The sequence below is a fragment of the Myotis davidii genome, unplaced genomic scaffold (assembly GCF_000327345.1).
Source record: "Myotis davidii unplaced genomic scaffold, ASM32734v1 scaffold462, whole genome shotgun sequence".
In the NCBI taxonomy this organism is placed as follows: Eukaryota; Metazoa; Chordata; class Mammalia; order Chiroptera; family Vespertilionidae; genus Myotis; species Myotis davidii.
The window spans coordinates 463,084-482,795 of NW_006293237.1; the positions used below are offsets into that span (position 1 = coordinate 463,084).

The window sequence follows — 19,712 nt, forward strand, 5'->3', positions numbered from 1 at the left end:
TGCTGTGACTGCCCTCCCTCGCCCGCACCAGGCCCCTGCCCAATCGCGACTGCCCCCTGAGCGTCCTGAGTTGCTCTCCTTCGTCCCCGCTGATGATGTTCTGGAATTAGATCGAGGTGATGGCTGCACAATGGAATACACTAAATGCCACCGAATTGTACATTTTAAAATGGATAAGATGGTAAATGTTGTGTTAGGTATATTTTACCACAGTAAAAAAAAATAATGCTGCTCTTAACAGCCTTGCAATTCGCATGCTATTTGTCATCATTTTAGGATCTATTCTTTAGAGCAAATTTACTGGATCAGGGGGTATGACGAACATTTTCAAACTTATTATTGACAGATTCCCCCAGGAAGATAGCATTTTACACTCTGGGGTAAGGACCAGACTGAGTGTGTGATTGGGTGATGGGCTCATCCAGGATGAGGGGCACTGAGTGCCATGGGGCCTGGAGGTTGGCTACTGCCCTTGGGACCTGTGGTGACTGGGCAGCGAGCACTCTGTAGGTGTGTCAGGGGGAACCAGGCTGTCTGACAGCCACCTGGGTCACATTTGGGCAAAGGGGTGCCTCTCAGGCTCGAGTCCAGCTGGGATTGGGTTGAGCTGTGGTCCATGGACCAACCCACTTGGGCCCATCCCAGCAGCAGGAATCGGCCGTGTGCGGAGAGGCCCTGAGGAGAGAGCATGAAGTCTCAGGCAAGGCAAGCGCAGTGTGAAACCGGCAGGACTCGCTGCCAAAGGGCAGTTTCTGGCTAAGGCAAGAAATAATGCCCGGCACGTGGCAAGGCTGGCACAGCCCACCTGGAGAGCTACAGAAGATGAGAACCATTGGGGACTAGGTGAAGGGGGTATGTGGGACATGGGCTTCGGGCATGTGAAGTGTTGGAAGGTAAAGTGGATTTCTTGTTCCAAAAGAGGCAGGTCGTGAGTTTGCTAACAATGGGCTCATCCCGCGAATATCGCTGTTCTTCAACCGGAAGGGCTTCTGGCGCAGCTGACCACCCCGGGTTCATGTGGGAAACTCCTGGGAAGGCTGCGTGGGGCTCATCGGGGCCTGGCTTCCGCTTTGATCCGAGGACTCTGTCTGCTCTGGCCTAGCCTGGCCTCCCCATGCTCATCCTAGCCTTTGACTCCTGGGGGGGCCCTCTCAGGTCAGAAATCGAGGTGTGTTGGGGGTGTGTTCTGTGAGTTCCCGAGGAACCAAGTCGCGCGGCTGTGAAGACTCACCCACGTCTTAGGTCTCCCAGGGTCCAGCCTGTGCCACGCTTAGCATGCTCAGCAGCCTGCCTGGGTGTTTGCTGGACCTTTCATGGCTCCTGATGCAAAGGTGTTTGGGCAGAGCCTCAGCGAGGGTCTGCTTACCAGCGAGTGTGGTTCTTCCATCAGATGGACACACAGGTACCTGGCCTTTAGTGGCTGTATGAGACAGGTGCCCAGGACACCCGCTCCTATTGCAAAAAGGAGGGGAGGAGGGTTCAACACAGGGTCATACACCCATTTGCACCCAGACCCCCACACCCCCACTCACACCCCTACCCAGACCACACCCGCCCAATCCATAAACAACCACCCCTGCACACCCTCTACCTACCCACGCACCTGCCCCTGGGCCTCCACATCTCAGCCAGAACCCCACCTATATCCCCACACCCTATTCCCGCCCCACTCGCCCTCTGTCCCACTGCCATTCATACACCACACACTGACCCACCTCCTATACCGCCCACTACATAAAGCAAGAGGGGGCTTCTCCCAACTGTCCCACTGAGCCCACTCCCCGTTCCCTGAGCCCCCAGCCCCACACTGCCCCTCCAGCTGTTCTTCCGAAACTCAGGAACTCTGAACTCCCTAGACACCCGACGGTTTTCTATATTTTTCAAATCTACAAGGACATAATCACCTAGCACAGTGGTCAGCAAACTCATTAGTCAGCAGAGCCAAATATCAACAGGACAACGATGGAAATTTCTTTCGAGAGCCAAATTTTTTAAACTTAAACTATATAGGTAGGTAGGTACATTGTTATTAACTTAATTAGGGTACTCCTAAGGCTTAGGGAGAGCCACACTCAAGGGGCCAAAGAGCCGCATGTGGCTCACGAGCCCCAGTTTGCCGACCACGGAGGTCCTAGCAGAAAGGGAATGAAGTACCCAGGAGCCGCGGGCGGGCAGGGGTCCCTGACTCCCAAGCTTTCCTAGGACACCAGGGGCTGGTCTGTCGAGTTGCAGCTGGGAAGACATGATGTTACGGTTGGGTGGGGCATCTCTCTGAGGAACCCCATCCCCCTGAGACATTCAGGAGGAAGGTGGCACTGTGCGTGAGAATGAGAAGACAGGACAGCATAGCCAAGCAAAGAAGCTGGATGCTTTGGCCCATGTGGGGCCCTGTCCATGGGTGCACACTGGGTTCCCGGGACCCGCACTCTATGCTGGCTGTCAGGGACTTGGCTTCTACCTGCAAACAGGCCTCCCCGTCTCTTCCCCTGATTCAGGGCTCAGGGAGCCTTCCTTTACACCCCCACCCCTACCTAGGTTGGCCCCGAACTTCCATAGCAGCCCCCAGTGGTCTGCCTTTGCACTTCCCTGCTGGCTGTAGCCATTTGGGGCGTCACTGCTAGTGGGTGGCCTCCCCAGGCCCAGAACAGCCCTTCCACAAGCTGCTGAGTAAATTGAAGACCCTGCCACCCCCCTGCTCCGGGGCCTGGGCCCCATGGCAGGTGCTGGCTGTTTGTTTGGTCATTAGTCTTCTTCCCTCCCTGCCAAGCAGGGCCGTGAGGCTACAGCGTGGGCTGCGGGTTTCACTAGCTGGAAAGTGACCATCCCAGAGCCCAAGGCACACAGGCTGCTGTGAAAATTAGGGACTGTGCTGGGGCCAGTCTTCTACCCCCCCAGTTACCTTCAGGGCAACTTACTCTACCCAGCTGAGACCCCGCCCTGGATCTCCATCTCCCGGAAGGCTCTCTGTCCCCCAGCCAGTATCAACCTGGTTTTCCCCAGAGCCTACTCCAGCCCCACCTTCTCCTTGGCCCCAGAGCCTGCCACGGCCTCCTTCTTCCCTGCTCACCCCACTCCTACCACTGCGCGCATCCTGGTCTGGCTCATGACCTTGACTCATCCCCTTCGTCTTGCTGAGCCTTGGTTCCTCATCTGCCAAATAGATCATCAGATTTGGGCACATCAGGCGCCCAAGAAACGGCGGTAGTTGGATAAGGGCCACTTCCTTGGCCTTAGGCTGCCTTGAGATGCCACCAGGCCGTGTGTGTGGGGGCCTTTTCTCTTTGGTGAGTCCCTCGCTACCTTGAGGACAAGAGATCCTGTCCTTCGCATCTTCTTACTCTTCCCTGACCCTCCCGCCTGAACCCATCATGAGAGGAAGCCTCCTCTCGCACAACAAATGTTCACTTATTGCCAAGGGGGACTCCGCAGTCTTTAAGTTGCTCACTCCGGCCTCTGCTGCCTGAAGGAGCGGCGGGGCTGGAGTGAGGGCACAGAAGAGTTGAGTGGCTCCTGGAGGAGGGCTGAAGGATGTTCTAGTGCATAGACACTGGGGCTTCCCGGCCTCCGGGGCATGGCCCAGCAATCCCCAGACAGCACTCTGTGGGGACAGGGCTGAGAAGTGGGGTTCACCTGGAAATGGGGCCCTATGAGTAAGCAGAACAGATTTCTTTTTAAAAAATATATATTTTTATTGATTTCAGAGAGGAAGGGAGAGGGAGAGAGAGATAGAAACATCAATGATGAGAGAGAATCATTGATCGGCTGCCTCCTGCATGCCCCCCACTGGGGATCGAGCCTGCAACCCGGGCATGTGCCCTGACCGGGAATTGAACCGTGACCTCCTGGTTCATAGGTTGAGCCATGCAGGCCGGGCAGCAGATTTCTTGGTTGCGCACATTGGGGCACTGGTCAGTGGGTTCTCATGGGGGCGTGTCTCTGCCGCAGGTGAACGGGAAGGAGCTCTCCAAGCTGTCTCAGGAGCAAACCCTGGAGGCCCTGCGTTCCTCCAAGGAGCCCCTGGTGATACAGGTGTTGAGACGCAGCCCCCGCCTCCGGGGGGACAACTCCTGTCATGACCTGCAGCTGGTGGACAGTGGCACTCAGACTGACATCACCTTCGAGCATATCATGGCGCTGGGCAAGCTGCGCCCGCCCACCCCACCCATGGTCATCCTGGAGCCGTACGTCCTATCTGAGCTGTGAGTCGCCCTCAGGAGGGCCCCGGGCCCTGCCTCCAGAGAGGGCACGCCACCAGGGGCAGCCATTCCCACCCCACCCAGAGGCTGCGTTGCTGCAGCTCTGGGCATGGCGGGGAGACCCCGACTGGCTTGCCCTCTCAGGCAGGAAGCAGGCTCCTTGGCCTCCAGAGTTGACTGTGGCACCCAAGGGCTCAGAAATCTCCAGGCCTCTAGCCTCAGGCTGAACGCCAGCCGGGGAAGGGGCCAGGGGAGGTTGACAAGCAGGCTCCTCATTGTATCTACCCCCAGGGCCAAGGGAGGACCATCCTGGGATCTTGCTGCTGGAAGGTTGAGGTCCTCAGCTCCTCCTCCTCCATCCTCTCTCCTCTGCCGTCCCATCGTCTTCTGCCTCACAAGCATCACCCCTTGAATCTTCTTGCATCCTTGTCTGTCCCATCTCTCTCCCTGCTCTGAACTTCTTCCATCTCTTCGGCTTCTTTCTTTGGCTTTGGCCCACTCAGAAGAAGGGCCTCTCACCCAGGCCTGGTGGCTCATGACTGTGTGAGCGCTGACTCATTCTGCTAGTCTAAACCCCGCCTGCAGGGAGGTGGTCCCGGGATCCCCTCCACAGAGAGGTAGGCCCAGGGCTGCCGGCTGCCAGGCTTAGCTTTGGGGCAACGAGGGCCACCCTTGGAGGTAGAGTGGGCCCTTCTCTACCCCCCCAGCAGTCCTCCGGGGCCTGGATAACTCCTGGGGGCGTTGCATGAGTGGGGTCAGTGCTGGGCGGGAAGGATACCCACAGTTGGGAGAAGTCACTCCCAGCTGGCATGGTTTGAGGAGTCTGAGCTGGGGGACGGTGCGGGACAGGCTTAGGGGTCTAGGCATGCCTGCATCCTCAGTGTGAACCCCCGCACACTCCTGGTCTATGCATGGATGCATGTAGCTCAGAAGGAGGGGGTTCTGGAAGAAGAGCCTGACCCCATCTTCCCTGAGGGTGTACCCAGAGCAGGGCTCCATGCTGAGTGCAGTGGGACTGGCCAGCCCGGGAGCTGGGGCTGGGGCAAGGGCATGAGAGGAGCAGATGGCCAGCCTGATCCCCCCCTTCTCCTGGGCAGCCCCCCCATCAGCCATGAGTATTATGACCCAGCGGAGTTCATGGAGGGCGGCCCGCAGGAGGCAGACCGTGTGGACGAGCTGGAGTATGAGGTGAGCCAGGCGGCCAGGGCAGGGCCCGCAGCCAGCCTCAGGAGCCAGTCCCAGGATGACTGTCTACAGCCCATCTCAGGCCTGGCTCCTGCTGCTTCCAGGCGGCTGGGCCTTGTGGTCCTTCCCAGGGTGTGGCTGGTTACTCAGGCTCACCCACCAAGTCTGGCTGAGTTGGGGAGGGCACGGGTGAGGTCACAGTCGGTTTATGTTGGTGAGTCTGTGTCCCGCACATGTCTGTGTCCTATGCGTCCTGTGAGTCTCGTGCGTATGTCTTGGGCATTTCCTGGTAAGAAACACATGCGCCATTTGGGGATGGTAAGAAAATCCTCCAGACCTGGAGGCTCAGCTCAGGTGAAGTGCTGCTGGGGGACCAGGCTGGGCCGTGCCCACCACCACCACATGGGTCCTTGCTCACGTATTTCCGGGGCTTTCTTCCTCTGCTTCCCCCACGCCCCCTTGTGGCAGGAGGTGGAGCTGTATAAAGCCAGCCACCGGGACAAGCTGGGCCTGATGGTTTGCTACCGCACCGATGATGAGGAGGACCTGGGCATCTACGTTGGAGAGGTATGAAGGTGGGGAATATGGCAGTGGAGTCTTCTAGAAGGCAGCAGAGCCTCATGCTGTCTTTGGGTACTCGGACCTCAAAGCTGGACTTTGATGATGTCCATCTGTACTGCACCAGTGAGGTGAACGGGCACCATGGTTGTGGGTAGTGAGGCAGGGCCTGGCACAGAGAATTCCCATAGCATCCAACCCCTTGGCCTTTGCACACTGCCCAGGGTGCTCAGGCTGCCCACAAGGACCCAGCTGCAAGGACCCAGCCGCCAGGGATAAGGCCTGCTTAGCATCAATAGTCAGTGTGTGCCCAGCCCCACAGCCCTCCCCCAGCCTCACAGCCCTCCCCCAGCGTACATGGCCAGGGTGGGACAGTGGGCAAGGCTGAGGCAGGCTAAGGTCCCGGCCAGGCTTTGTTATTCCTCGCACGTCTTGCAGGTGCCCTCCTGGCACTCAGGGGGGGTCATTCTCCACCTGTCTGTATCCGCAGGAGGGGGGATGACTCCCCTGCTGCCATCCACAGTCTAGCAGTATCCTAATCAAGTTAACCTTCATAGGACTATCCCACTGCTATTTTTTGAGTATGGGAAAGTATCCTAGCCTCTGACACAAAAAAAAGAACAGGCTTTCATGCAAAAAGGAGTGTAGGGTTGCCAGCCAGCGCATGGGCATGAGGGGGTATTGGAAGGGGCTGGAAGGTTCGGGTTGGTGGCTCGTGCTAGGGAGAGGCAACTAGCCCCAGGCCCACTGTTCTGTCCCTGCCTCCTGGAGCTTGGGAGCTCCTAGTCTGAGCTGAAGACGGAGTGAGCGAGGAGCCTTTGGTTGGCTTTGGGGACTCCCGAAGTGAGGCTGACCTGTTCTGCTCAGAGGGCACCTTAGCGGAGGTGCCAAGTGCCCACCCAGGATGTGTGTGCCTTGCAGGTGAATCCCAACAGCATTGCAGCCAAAGACGGCCGGATCCGAGAGGGAGACCGAATCGTCCAGGTGAGCGGGGCAAGCATGCCTGACTCCAGGCTCCACTGTGCCAGCTGCCGCTCCACTTCTTCTTTTTAAAAAAATATTTTTATTGATTTGAGAGAGGAAGAGAGAGGGAGAGAGATAGAAACATCCATGATGAGAGAGAATCATTGATTGGCTGCTTCCTGCATGCCCCTTATTGGGGGATCGAGCCTGCCACCGGGGCATGTGCCCTGACCGGGAGTTGAACCACGACCTCCTGGTTCATAGTTCGTCACTCAACCACTGAGCCACACCGGCCGGGCTGCCCTACCACTTCTTAGCTGAACCCAGCTCAGTCCTGCTAAGAGCTTAGCTTGGTGCCAGGCAGCCTAAAACCAGGCTGGGTCTCCTCTCTCTGCACAGCTGCTCTGGGTGGCTCCCGTGTGCCCATGGGATCTGTGCTGGTACCTTACTAGCCTTTCCCTCTGTCCCCCAGATGTGAGCACATCTGTCCCATGTTGTCCTCTGAGCATATGTGCCTTTGCACAGGCCAGGCTGTCCTCTCCCGAGGCACCTCCCACTTCTCTCCATTCTGCCAAAGCTTGGGGAGCCTGTTCCAGCCCAGGGTGCTCACCCAGGGCCTGCCCCTCAGCCAGCTCTGGCATCCCTGCTGATTGTTCCTCACCCGCCACAGATAAACGGTGTGGACGTCCAGAACCGGGAAGAGGCGGTGGCCATCCTGAGCCAGGAGGAGAACACCAACATCTCCCTGCTGGTGGCCCGGCCTGAGAGCCAGGTGTGTGTCTAGCAGGGTGTTCTGGGTCCCCTCCCATCAGGCTTTCTGTCTTAGAATCTGCTGATCTGTGTCAGGGGCACAGACATGCCAACAACCTGGCACTGAGAGAGAGCTGGCAGTGTCCTAGGGCCTGTTTCCCTTTTTGGCCTATGCTGGCCGGGACCGCCCCCTCTCTGGGGTTTTTAACTCTGTTGGGTATGGAACCTTGAGGCAACTGGAGGGGTGGCTGGGGAGGTTCATAAGACAGTGGGACATCACGGGCCTGTCTCTGCAGCTGGCAAAGCGAATGAAGGACAGTGACCGCGATGACTTCCTGGATGTCTTGGGCTCAGAGAATGAGGGGAAATTGAAATCCCCCCCTGCCCAGCAGGTGAGGAAGGAAGAAGGGCAGGTGGTGGGGAGGGCCAGCAGGAAGGGAGGGTGAGGAGGGGCTGGGCGTGTGTAGGAGGTGGGCTGGACCCCAAAGCCCTTCTGATCACCCCATCCTCTTTTGGCGACCCTGCTAAGGGGACCCAGACTGAGTAGGGTTCATCTTTCTACCCCAGCTCGGAAAAGAAGAGGAGCCAGGGGCCCCAGATGTGGGCCCGGGCCTGAGCAACAGCCAGGAGCTGGACAGTGGGGTGGGTCGGACTGACGAGAGCACCCGCAACGAGGAGAGCTCTGAGCACGACCTGCTGGGGGATGAGCCCCTGAGCACCACCAACACGCCCGGCACCCTGCGCAAGTTTGGCCTGCAAGGGGACGCCCTGCAGAGCCGCGACTTCCACTTCAGCATGGACTCCCTGCTGGCTGAGGGGGCTGGGCTGGGGGGTGCCGAGGTCCCGGGCCTCACCGATGAGGAGTATGAACGCTACCGGGAGCTGCTGGAGATCAAGTGCCACCTGGAGAATGGCAACCAGCTGGGCCTCCTCTTCGCCCGCGCCTCCGGTGGCAACAGCGCCCTGGACGTCAACCGCAACGAGAGCCTGGGCCACGAGATGGCCATGCTGGAGGAGGAGCTGCGGCACCTGGAATTCAAGTGCCGCAACATCCTGCGGGCGCAGAAGATGCAGCAGCTGCGGGAGCGCTGCATGAAGGCCTGGCTGCTAGAGGAGGAGAGCGTCTACGAGCTGGGCGCCAGCGAGCCCAAGAAGCGCGAGCTGCCCGACATCTCCGAGCTGCCTGAGAAGTCTGACAAGGACAGCACCAGTGCCTACAACACGGGGGAGAGCTGCCGCAGCACCCCTCTGCTCACCGAGCCGCTGCAGGAGAGCCCCCTGAGGCGGGCCGCTGCTGGCAACTCCAACTTGAATCGGACCCCCTCCGGCCCCCCTGTCGCCACCCACCCCAAGGCAGCTCCTCCACACGGGAGCCCCGGCAAGTTCCGATCCCTCTCCCGGGATCCCGAGGTGGGCCGGAGACAGCACTCAGAGGAGCGCGTCCGCCGCAGCCCCAAGATGGGGGTCACCCTGGAGCGCGTGGGTCCCGAGGGCAGCCCTTACCTTTCCAGGCGCCACCGAGGCCAGGGCCAGGAGGGCGAGCACTACCAAAGCTGTCTGCAGCTGGCCCCTCCGCGCTGCCTGGAGGATCTGGGCCACGTCCCCTTGAGTTTGGCTGGTGGCTCTCGGGTGGGCGGAGCTGTGGCCGCAGCCAGTGAAGGGCCCCGCATGGAGTGGAAGGTCAAGGTGCGCAGCGATGGAACCCGCTATGTGGCCAAGCGGCCCGTGCGTGATCGCCTCCTAAAAGCCCGGGCCCTGAAGATCCGCGAGGAGCGTAGTGGCATGACCACGGACGACGACGCGGTCAGTGAGATGAAGATGGGCCGCTACTGGAGCAAGGAGGAGCGGAAGCAGCACCTGATCCGGGCCCGGGAGCAGCGCAAGCGGCGTGAGTTCATGATGCAGAGCCGGTTGGAGTGCCTGAGGGAACAGCAGAACGGCGACAGCAAGGCTGAGCTCAACATCATCGCCTTGAGCCACCGCAAGACCATGAAGAAGCGGAATAAGAAGATTCTAGACAACTGGATCACCATCCAGGAGATGCTGGCCCACGGCACTCGCTCAGCTGACGGCAAGCGAGTCTATAACCCTCTGCTCTCCGTCACCACCGTCTGAGCCGCCCACATGGGAGCCAGCTGCACTATAGGGCGGGCCCTCTGTCCCTGCCCAGGTCCAGCGAGCCTCCAGGAATCCCACCCCTCCTCTCCCTTAGAATCTAGTGTGTGTCTTTGTGCACAGGTGTGCACACACCTGTCTTTGTATTTGTGCACAGGACTTTGTTACCAGAAAGAAGCCCCCAAGGAGAATGGGCACCCCTTCCATTGTGTGTGTGCGCCTGTGTGTGCACGTGTGCAACACTAGCCCAGGCACATGCACGTGCACACACTCACCCCCACCCCCACCCCCAGCTCTCTCAGTGTGTTGAGCTGAAAAGGAGAGGTAAAGAGGATTGTCCTAAGCACAAGAGAATGTCCAGCTCCCAAGCTGAGCCGACTCTCCCCCCTGCTGGGAGCCTCCACTATTTGTAGACAAAGGCGACCCTGTTTTTGTGGTTTTCCTCCCTTTCTGTGCTTGCCAATTGTTTTTCTGTTTTGTGCACCTGCCCTGGGGGCTAGCAGCTCCTTCAGGCAGCCTGACAAAGGTGGAACCCCCCCTAGTGAGGGCTGGGAAGGAGGGGGGTGGGAGGGGGAGTAAGAGAAGGGAGGGTAGGGGTGGGAGGGAAGGGATGGGAAGGAAGGGAAGAATGGGAAGCAGCTTTCCTGCTGGCCTCCGGCTGAGGTGTGGGAACAAGGGCTTTCAAGGCTCACCCTGGAGGCTACCTCCTCTGTGACCAAGGTAGAGCCGAGACTGGGGCCTGAGGGGGCAGTATCCATCCAAGAAGAGATACCTGAGCCCAGGGCTGTGCTTGACTCCATGTGGAGTGTGGCTTCTCTTCTGAGGGTCGTGAGGGGTCCAGAAGCCAAGGCCCATGTGTAATAGCAAAAGAGCTTTGTGACAAGACCCACATGGAGTTGAGGGAGCTGCCTGAACCCCAGCGAGAGCCATGCCAGGCCAGCTGGGCTGACTAGGGAGATGTCCTGCACCCCCACTTTGCAGGTGTGGACTGGGCAGTTCTCCAGGGCCCCTCAGCCTCAGAGAGCCTCAGATTGAAGGCAGATTGCCCATCCCTGCCCCCCACTGGCATCACAATAAAGCAAGCTGCCTTTTTATGGTGATTCCTGGCCTCCCTGTGTTTATTCTCATCGATCGGAGCTGGGAGAAGACCTGTCACTTTGGGGTGGGAGAGGGGCGCGCACGCGCGCGCGTGTGTGTGTGTGTGCGTGTTGCGGGGGGAGGTCGTGAAGGGCAGGGCAGGTGAGGACTGGGGCCAATCGAAAGCTGTCTCTCAGCTTTCTTGGCATGTCACTGAGGAACAGCAAGGTTTTGTTATTTTTTTTAATAAATTTTTATTGTTAATAGTATTACAGATATCTCCCATTTCCCTCCCTTTACCCCCCTCTTCCCAGCCCCTACCCACCCTGCCTCCAAGTTTTTTCTTTTTCATTATTTCAGAGAGGAAGGGAGAGGGAGGGAGGGAGGGAGGGAGAGACAGACAGACAGACAGACAGACAGACATCAATGATGAGATGCCTCCTGCACACACCCCACCTGGATCAAGCCCACAACCCAGGCATGTGCCCTGACTGGGAATAGAACTGACCTCCTGGTTCACAGGTCATTGCTCAACCACTAAGCCACTCTGGCTGGACAACAGCAAGATCTTTTGATGTCAGTGTCCTGTACCTAACTGGAGCTATGACAGGGTCACTTGAATCATTTCAAGGGTGTGACATGGCCTCAGGGTTGGGTGCACAGATGCAGGATGACAGAGGCTTGGCTCAGGAGTGGCCACAGGGCCTGCCACTAAATAAGGCCAACACTCCTTCACCGCAGGAGCCTGAGAGAACTGGGTCCCACCCCCTCCCCCTGCTCCGGAAGAACCAGAGCAGGGGCAAGGAGCTGGGAGTTTCTCAAAGGCACAAGCTGCCTTCCCTATTTGGGGACCCCAGTGCCTAGCATGTAGATGATGCTGAGTAAAAGTCTAGGCCAGTGGTAGGCAAACTGCGGCTCGCGAGCCACATAATTAAGTTAATAACAGTGTACCTACCTATATAGTTTAAGTTTAAAAAATTTGGCTCTCAAAAGAAATTTCAGTCGTTGTACTGTTGATATTTGGCTCTGTTGACTAATGAGTTTGCCGACCACTGGTCTAGGCCATGAGGTGGATGAATACTTGGGTGGCCACAGGGCCCTTCTGGCTCATGGACTTGCAGGGATGCAGCCAGATGCGGTTCTATTCAGTGCAGCAAACCACTAGTATCAGCTAAGTGCCAGGACCATGCTACATGCTGCGTGAGAGCCAGGGCCCTGAAGGCCATCTCCAGGTGTGGCCTGCTCTGTGCGTGACACTCCCTGGAATGGGCAGTGTGGCCATGAAGGGAGCTTCTGAACAGACTGGATGCTGCCAGCAGCTGAAGTGGGCAAGGACACACTTAAATTCTCTTAAAAAATGATGCAGACCTCTCATTAACTCTGCCAATTGGCTGAGATGGGCATGAGTGAGGAATCTGAGTCCACGTTCCCAGAAGCCCAGTGCCCCCCCGCTGGGAAGGCAGGTTCCCAAGCAGGCCACATCTGTCCAGCTACTGTGTTAAGCAGCTGGGAGGGAAGGCCCAACATCACACTGCAGACAGGAAGGAGTACAGGGCTTGTTGGTGAAAAGGGGTGAAGGTAGCAGAGGTGTAGGAGCATGTGATGTCCCCTTCACAGCTCAGCCCTCCAAGACCTATTGCTGAAGACTAGGTACGTAGTAGACTCTTGTGACCCCCTGTTCCTCTGGAGGGAACATGACCCCACAGAGGAGGATGGGGCTCCCCTGCCACAGAAAACGGGGGTGGGGGGTGGGTGGGGAGTGGGAGACAGAAGCCAACCATTCCCTGGGCACAGCTCTCCAGCTGTTGGGAGGCAACTTTAATGGCTCTGGAGGTTCCCCATTCTTGTTCCAGCCAGGATTTGCGTGAAGGCCTAGTGCTCAGGGGATGTGGGCCAAGGCGCCTGGGACCTGGAGTCCCTGAAAGCCAGCGCCGTGGCTCAGCTCTGATTCTTGGAGGTGGTGCCAGGAGGGTTGGCAGCCCTTGGCTTCTGACACCCTGGAACAGTGACTTCACATCTGGGTTCTATTGCCATCAGGCAGGATAGTGGAGCCAGGATCAAAAAGTGCCCCTGGGTGGCACACAGCTGCCATTGTCTACCTTGCCTGCCTCGCCAGCACCCACCACCTCCAGCAGGTGCCACTTAAGCTCCCTCTGCTGGTCTTTCTATGGAATCCAGAAACCCTAGCAGCCAGCAACCCTAGCCTGGCTTGGCCCGGAAGGGACTCGGCTGTACTGCTTTTGGGAGTGAGGACCCAGCTCTTCTTGAGAGCCTCCCCATTTGTCCTGTAGCCTGGAGGAGGTCCCCAGGCAGTTCCAGGTCACAAGTCACTTGCCCTCCATGCCCCCAGCCCTTCCTACTGTTATGAAGGACAGAGCCGAGGCACTGAGCCCTGCCCCCTCAGGGAGGTTTGGAGCCTACCTTCCTTGCACTGTTGCCCTGTTCCTTTCCTGGAACAGGCAATGGTGATCAAGCACCAGGGTGCCAAGGGTTTGCCATATGGGCTCAATGACCCCTCGCCAAGACCCCCTAGGAGGCAGTCACATCAGAGCTGAGCAAACTGCCTTGGAACATGTATATGGGAAGGACTCCCCTAGGACTTGCCATCTAGCCCCTTTGGACCCCAGGGCTCTGGGCACTTCTGCAGCCATGGATGGCACCAGTGAAACTCCCTGGCTAGGCAGGGGGGCTGAAGGTTGACCTGGAGCATGATGCAGGCACAGGCATGTGAGTCGTGTCCGATGGCACTGGGTGTTCAGGGGAGCGGTAAGTGAAAGGCCAAACTGGGAGAGCTGGCAATGGCTACTCAGAAGTAGGGGTTCAGGCCATTGCTTCTTTCTGTGCCTTCTATGCGTCCCACCTGACACCAGGAAGTGGGAGCACATTGAGAGGCAACATGGAGGGGGTGGGGTGTAGCGCTTAGAATGACTACACCCCAGACAGCTGCCAGGTTGATGGGCTTCAACTGTATTAGTGAAATGGCCACTCACAATGTAAGCACGAGAGTACTTCAGTATGTGGCTCATGCCTAGGGCTGCACACACAGGAACCACTGCAGGCCGTGTAGGGCTGTCTACATGTGTTGCTGACTGCTGGGTTTGGGGGAAGCCAGGCAGTTGCCGTCCCAATGATAGGCGGTCAGAGGCCCTACCCTGGGCAAGCCCGAGGGACTGGGGCAGGAGAGAACAAGGCAGTCCTCTGCCAGACCACATGTGCTGGGAGGAGGGGCAAACCCATGTGGGCAACCAGGAGACAGCAGGTAGATGCTGGTCACCTGGGGGCACGAGGCAGGGAAGGCTTAGCTGGGGGCTGGGGTAGGCAAGCCTGCAACACCAAAGAGCAAAGCAAACCCATGAGACGGGAGATTCAGCCCAGTCCCCGCTCAGCGTTGCATTACCATGTGGATCAGGGGATGCTGGCTGCCCAGCCCTGACCTGTGTGGAAGGCAAGGTGCAGTGACGCCAATGAGGGGCCTCTAACTGTTTATTGAAAGAAGCACGGGGGCTGGGGGCACTGCCCTCAGGCCTGGATGTGGCTCTTGGCGTTGAAGGCCAGGTAGTAGATCACTATTCCGATGACTGCGGCCAATACCTCGGTGGAAACCCAGGGCCCGTTCCAGGTGCCCTGCAAGAAAAGAGAGCAAAGCAAGCTCAGGGGAGGGATGGGTGAGCGGCCCAGCCCCTGCCCCCCAGAAAGTATGAAGCTTGCTGAGTGCTTGCTGTTTCCCAAGCCCAGGCCAGCCTCTTCAGCCCACTCACCCGATGGTCTACGCTGACTGTGAACAGGGGTGCGATGATAGAAATGTCTTCGTTGTTTCTCTGAGCCTGCAAGGGAGGTGCTGGGGTTAGGGGTGCTGCCGGGTGGGGGCGGGTAGGAGAGACAAGAGCACTGGCTTGAGTCAGGGAAGAGGGGGAGGAGAGAGATGGGTAAGGGAAAAACATAAGGTCCAAGCACAGACGGGGCAGGTGTATAGGAAGGCACCCACCCAGCCACCCTGGTCCCTGTAAGCAAGGCCCCTAGTGGCCCAGAGCTCCAGGAAGAGGGGTTGGAGGGTGGAAGGGCTGTGGAGCCAGGGTGTGCCCTCCCTCCTGCGGGCTGGGGAGGAGCTGCAGGTGGCACTCACCTTCCTCAGGAGGCTGTAGGACTCCTCATCGAAGAATCTGACCTCATAGGTACCTGCGTGGGCATTTTTGTGATCTAGGCTCCAGGACACCTGGGTTGGGTGTTGGGCACAGGATGGGCACAATGAACACATCAGGGTCCCGCTGCCAGTGCTAACAGCACCACTGCCAGTGGCCCAAGACAAAGAACCCTGACCCTGCTTGACCAGGACACCTCTAGGGCTTCCAGTCACACCCAAGAGCAGGTGGCCTTCCCCCAAAATGACAACCATAGTATCCCTTACCTGATAGCGTCCCACGTCCTGACCCCGGGTGACAGGAAATTGTTTTCCACTGACATCAGCATAAAGAGCCATGTTCTGGGGAGAAGACAAGGGGCGAGTCATTTTCTCCCCTATATGGCTGTTGGCAGAGGCCCCACTGTGCTGCTCCCAGCGGCACCTGTGGCCTGTGGACAGGGGACACCATGCGAGAATCATCGAGGTAGGCCTGGCACAACCCAGAGCCTTGCCAGGAAGCCAACACCCACAGATACTGTCACTATTTCTCTGGCTCAACTCTGGGGGGAGGATACATTCCTTTTTTGGCCTGCCCCCCGCTAACCCACAGCAAGCCTGTTAACTGTGAACAGCATGGGATGATTGACATGTCATTATTTCTGAGCCTGTAAGGGGGTGCTGGGGCCAAGGGGTACCCAATGAACTGTCCAAGAAATGTATCCAAAAAGGCCCAACTTCCTTCTTTGGGCCTTTGGGAGGCTGGCTAAAGTCAGGGGCCAAAGCCAGGTCTGTTCAGTCTTAAAATTATGAAATATCCACATGGACATACACCTTGGCAAAGAGCAACCAGAAAAGGGATGGAGGAACCTGGGGACTGACCCCTGGCTGTTCCTCACTTCCACGTACATTCTTTTATCAACGATGAGAATCATTGATCAGCTGCCTCCTGCACGCCCCACATTGGGGATTGAGCCCGGAAATCGGGCACTGGTCCTGACCATGATCTCCTGGTTCATGGGTTGATGCTCAGCCACTGAGGCACACTGGCCGGGCCACATACATACATTCTCTTTAAGACACAGCAAAGTGTCTACCTACATTACTGCACCTAGGCAAAAAAAACCAGGAAGTTTAGGAGAATGTTCTTTGAACAACTGCTAGAATTTGATCTTAGTGCATCGAAATCCATATGGGTCCCTGGGTCTGCAAGTTGAGTAGCTAATGCCCAAGGTCCCACGCTCACTACCCGCTTCTCACCCCAGTACCCTCCTGGCTGAACCCCCCTCCCTTACCTGGACCCTGTTCTTGCATGTCAAGGAAATCTCCACAATGAAGACAGTCTCAGTAGAAATGACGGCATCAGAGGTTGTGTAGTAGGAAGGGGTGATTTGGGGCTCCATGCAGGCCTCTGCTGTGGGGAGAAGGCAGAGAATGCCTGGGTAAGGCCTAGCTTGTGCATGCTGGGCTAGAGGACCGAGGGACCACCCTGATCCCAATTCCCACACCTCATCAGCTAAGGACACATGGAATCCTTTGGACCCTGCAAGGTAGGATATGGGAAACAGATCTAAATAAGTCAGAAGTGCAATGGCAAAGAGGGTGGGGAATGGGAAGGCTTTGTACAGGTGGAACCTCAATGTAAGGGCAAAAGAGGTGAGTGGGGGGAGGGAGCTGGGTGGATTCACTGCACAACACGTATCTATGGACACGGAAGCCATGCAAAGGCTTGGGGCTATAGCCTGCCCCTGGCCTAGAACACTCCAGAAGCCCAGGGGGCTAAGCTGACCTCAATTCAGAGCCATGAAGAACCCTGGACAGTTTATTCAAAGTGTCCTCCAGACACCAAACGTGGTGCTGCTGGCAAAGCACGTGGGCTTTTGAGATGGAGGGAAGGGTCTCTGCCTCCAGCTACTGTGGACAGAAGGCCAAGACTAGCCCCAGTGTTTCCCAAGGGAAGGAAATGGGAGAGGTTCTGGATCCAGATGCATATCTGGTCTCCTTGAACAGGGCTGCCCAGAGAAAGAATGCTGCCTTAGCCATCTCCGCGCTGCTAGAGGCTAGAGAAAGAAGGGTGCCACCAAACTCACAGGGCGCCAAGTAAATGCTACCAATGGTAAAGTTCTCAGCCAACTGCTCTCTGAATGTAGTGTCCCTGCCTTAGGTTGAGGCAATCAGGGAAGATTTTGGGTCTGGACATCGGGAAGATGCCTGGGAACACTGGTGGGGCAGTTCTTAGGAGCCACATCCCGAAGATCCTTCTGTGCCCTGCTAAGCTTGGCACCAAAAGGTTTTACAGCCAGGTATGTCCTTTCCAAACCTCTCTGGCTCCAACATGGGGAATTCCTGAGAGATAAGTGAGAAGGGTGGAGGCAGGAGGCCAGTTAGGCTGGTGAGGACACCAAGGACGCTGGCCTGAAGTAGGGCAGGTAAAGTGAATGCACAGAAAGAGACCCCTTCCCAGTCCAGCCCCCAGGCGGCTCTGGCTCCTGCAAGGACATCCTCCTCAGCACACTTCCGGGACTCCAGACTCAGCTCAACCCTGCCGCTAGGAGTTCCTCTCTCAAGAACGTCAATTGATCTGACTGTGGTTCTGCTCTGCTGAAAAGCCCTTTAAAGTTACATCAGGGCCTCGGGTAAAAACTCAAAAGTCAACAGTCTGGCCTGACACCCAAGCTCCCCGCTTACCTTAACCTCTTCAACTCAGATCTAACTCGCCCACGTTCATGGCCACTCTGCCTGGTCGGTCCCTTCTCCCTCTTCACTTTAAGAGCTCCCTTCCCGGGGAGGCCTGGCCCCACCGCGCCCAGTAGGTGGCTCCTCTTCTCCAGCCCATTTCCTCCCCCTGATCACCCTGCGCTGTAGAGCTTTGCTCCTGTACAACCCTCCTCCGAGACCAGGAACTCTGGGAGAGGGAGCAGAGACGTGTGTCACTTTCCCCGCTGGAGAGGGGGCCGGGTGCACGGGAGAGCCTCTGAAACTCTGCCTTGCAGGAGCAGAAGGGAGAAAGATTTGTTTGTTTCTTCCGGCAGCCTGGCCGCTGGGTAAACATGTGTGGTGCAGGAGCGCTTGGTGGCCTTGGTCGTCGCGCCCCGAGGCGACCTGCCTCTTGGAGGAAGAAGGCCCGGTACCCCGCTTCCCCCGCACCCCTCCTCCCCGCCACACACCACCAGTAGTGGAAGAGAAGCTCGCTAGAAACGAGCTCCTGCCATGCCGCTACCTGAGCAGCAGGAGAGGCCCGACAGCAGGAGGAGCGCCAGGGCGCCGAGAGATGCCAGCGCCACCATCGCCTCTTCTGTGCCGAGGTAAAAAGAGAGCGACTCCACTGAGCACGAGGGGCAGACAAGGAAGCGCGACACGTAAGAGGACGCGGCAGCCAAGCAGACGCCGGCAGGCTGGGCGGGCCTGTGACGTCGCTGGCGGCACTGACGTGTCCCCTCACAGGACCTGTGGCCCAGCTGGGTGCCCCCCAAAGATGGCGGCGGCGGCGGCTGCGCTCTGGGCACCGGAAAAGGGCGTGGGAACCGGCAACTCACGCGCATGCGCGCTATCAGGGCACGCCCATTCCGCGGATTTGCAACCCTCCGAACTCTCGTGAGAGCGGTGTCTGCTTGTGGGGACCTGCTGTTGCTCTCACTTTCCGTCATGGCGCTGAAGGTGGCCATGGCTGTTGGCGGCCCAGCGAAGGCAGTGCTCAGGCCGGCCCTCCTCTGCCGTCCTTGGGAGGTGAGAGGGGGGAGCGGGCCGCAGGGACAGTCGCTGCAGCGCTCGCTGGGGGTGCTTTGCCCCTCGGTGGAACGGGATCTGGGGGCGGGGAGAGGGCTGTGCGCCGGAGTTGATTGGCCGCCTCCGTTGTCAATGACGTTGGTCCGGCTTCCCCTGCTTTCTGCGTCTTGTGGTGGGGGTGCTCCAGACAGGTGGGAAGAGTGGGCCTTGGCCCGAGTATCACCTCCGTAGTGCCCTTGTGGGACCCCTCATGAGACAGTCACGTATCTTGACCTGCCTTGTTGTTGACGCATTGGGAATCCCGTTAGCTGCAAACGTTTTTCGGGTTTCTCTTCTCGTGGACTATTTTGCCACATGTCCTAGTGGAGATGGAGAAATGGACTTGCCAGTACCCACAGCCCTCCTCATGACATTCTTATAGCCCCAGTTGTCCCCACCGCAGATGCTTGGAATAGGAAAGAGTTAGGGTTTGTGAGGCTGGTTGGGTGGGAGGCCCCTGGGGCTTTGTTAACGGAATCCTTCTTTTAGGATTCTGGTCCGACTTCTCTTTCTTTACACACGTAAATGAGGATAATTTAGTCCCTGCGTGAAGCATCAGCGAGCCAGGATTGGTCTGGAGGACAAAAGTTATGATCTTTAGGCCTGGCTACCCCACTGACCCACTGCGTGGCCTTGCGCCAGGCCCCTCCTCTATCTGGGCTTCAATTTCGCCTCTGTCTCAAAGGATCTCAAAGGATCCAGCCAACTTTGACCTTCCAGAACGCTGCGACTTTGCTGACACTCCTTGTGGACACATCCCCTGCCATGCTTTCCCTCTCTGGCCCCTGGGGAGGACGGCCCTGTAACAGCATACCCTTTATGAAATTCTGTTTAAAAAGCTGACTCCTCCCACCTTGCTGATGAGAGACTTTCCAGAGGCCCTCACAATTCTGGCAGCTAGGCTCCCACAGGGTCTTGGTGAAGACATTTGTCTCCTCCCTGACCTCCTTTGTGTGTGTGCTTGTGTCCATATTGGGATGGGCATG

At 57.8% G+C, this 19,712-nt stretch overlaps 3 protein-coding genes across 9 annotated transcripts in view; 2 read left to right on the forward strand and 1 right to left on the reverse strand.

Moving 5' to 3' along the window:
• The first annotated feature begins 3,825 nt into the window (after positions 1 to 3,825).
• Positions 3,826 to 10,867, forward strand: PDZD4 (PDZ domain containing 4). 5 transcript variants are annotated; one of them, XM_006766931.2, is made up of 8 exons: positions 3,938 to 4,199; positions 4,488 to 4,739; positions 5,294 to 5,384; positions 5,850 to 5,948; positions 6,861 to 6,923; positions 7,573 to 7,674; positions 7,949 to 8,044; positions 8,220 to 10,867. In XM_006766931.2, the coding sequence occupies exons 2-8, from the start codon at positions 4,732 to 4,734 to the stop codon at positions 9,765 to 9,767; spliced, it is 2,007 nt and encodes a 668-aa protein (XP_006766994.1). In that variant the 5' UTR covers positions 3,938 to 4,199; positions 4,488 to 4,731; the 3' UTR covers positions 9,768 to 10,867. The 5 variants fall into 5 exon arrangements, with proteins under 5 accessions (XP_006766992.1, XP_006766993.1, XP_006766994.1 ...); XM_006766933.2 differs by having other exon boundaries at positions 4,109 to 4,199; positions 4,488 to 4,813; XM_006766929.2 differs by lacking the exon at positions 4,488 to 4,739 and having other exon boundaries at positions 3,826 to 4,199.
• A 3,442-nt stretch (positions 10,868 to 14,309) lies between these two features.
• Positions 14,310 to 18,446, reverse strand: SSR4 (signal sequence receptor, delta). Of its 2 annotated transcripts, none has more exons than XM_015566016.1 (6): positions 18,182 to 18,446; positions 16,257 to 16,372; positions 15,250 to 15,324; positions 14,968 to 15,057; positions 14,603 to 14,668; positions 14,310 to 14,468 (listed from the first exon to the last, which is right to left on the reverse strand). In XM_015566016.1, exons 1-6 carry the CDS (start codon positions 18,246 to 18,248, stop codon positions 14,364 to 14,366), a joined length of 519 nt encoding a protein of 172 aa, XP_015421502.1. In that variant the 5' UTR covers positions 18,249 to 18,446; the 3' UTR covers positions 14,310 to 14,363. The 2 variants fall into 2 exon arrangements, with proteins under 2 accessions (XP_015421502.1, XP_015421501.1); XM_015566015.1 differs by having other exon boundaries at positions 16,257 to 16,375; positions 18,182 to 18,445.
• Positions 18,447 to 18,605: 159 nt separating this feature from the next.
• The window catches only part of IDH3G (isocitrate dehydrogenase 3 (NAD+) gamma), a 10,701-nt gene continuing 9,594 nt past the window's right edge, over positions 18,606 to 19,712 (forward strand). The window contains exon 1 of one of the 2 annotated variants that reach the window (XM_006766935.2): positions 18,606 to 18,687. In XM_006766935.2, coding sequence (XP_006766998.2) covers positions 18,607 to 18,687 — 81 coding nt within the window. In that variant the 5' untranslated portion in view covers position 18,606. The remainder of the gene's footprint in view (positions 18,688 to 19,712) is intronic. The other variant, XM_006766934.2, reaches the window with a different exon arrangement.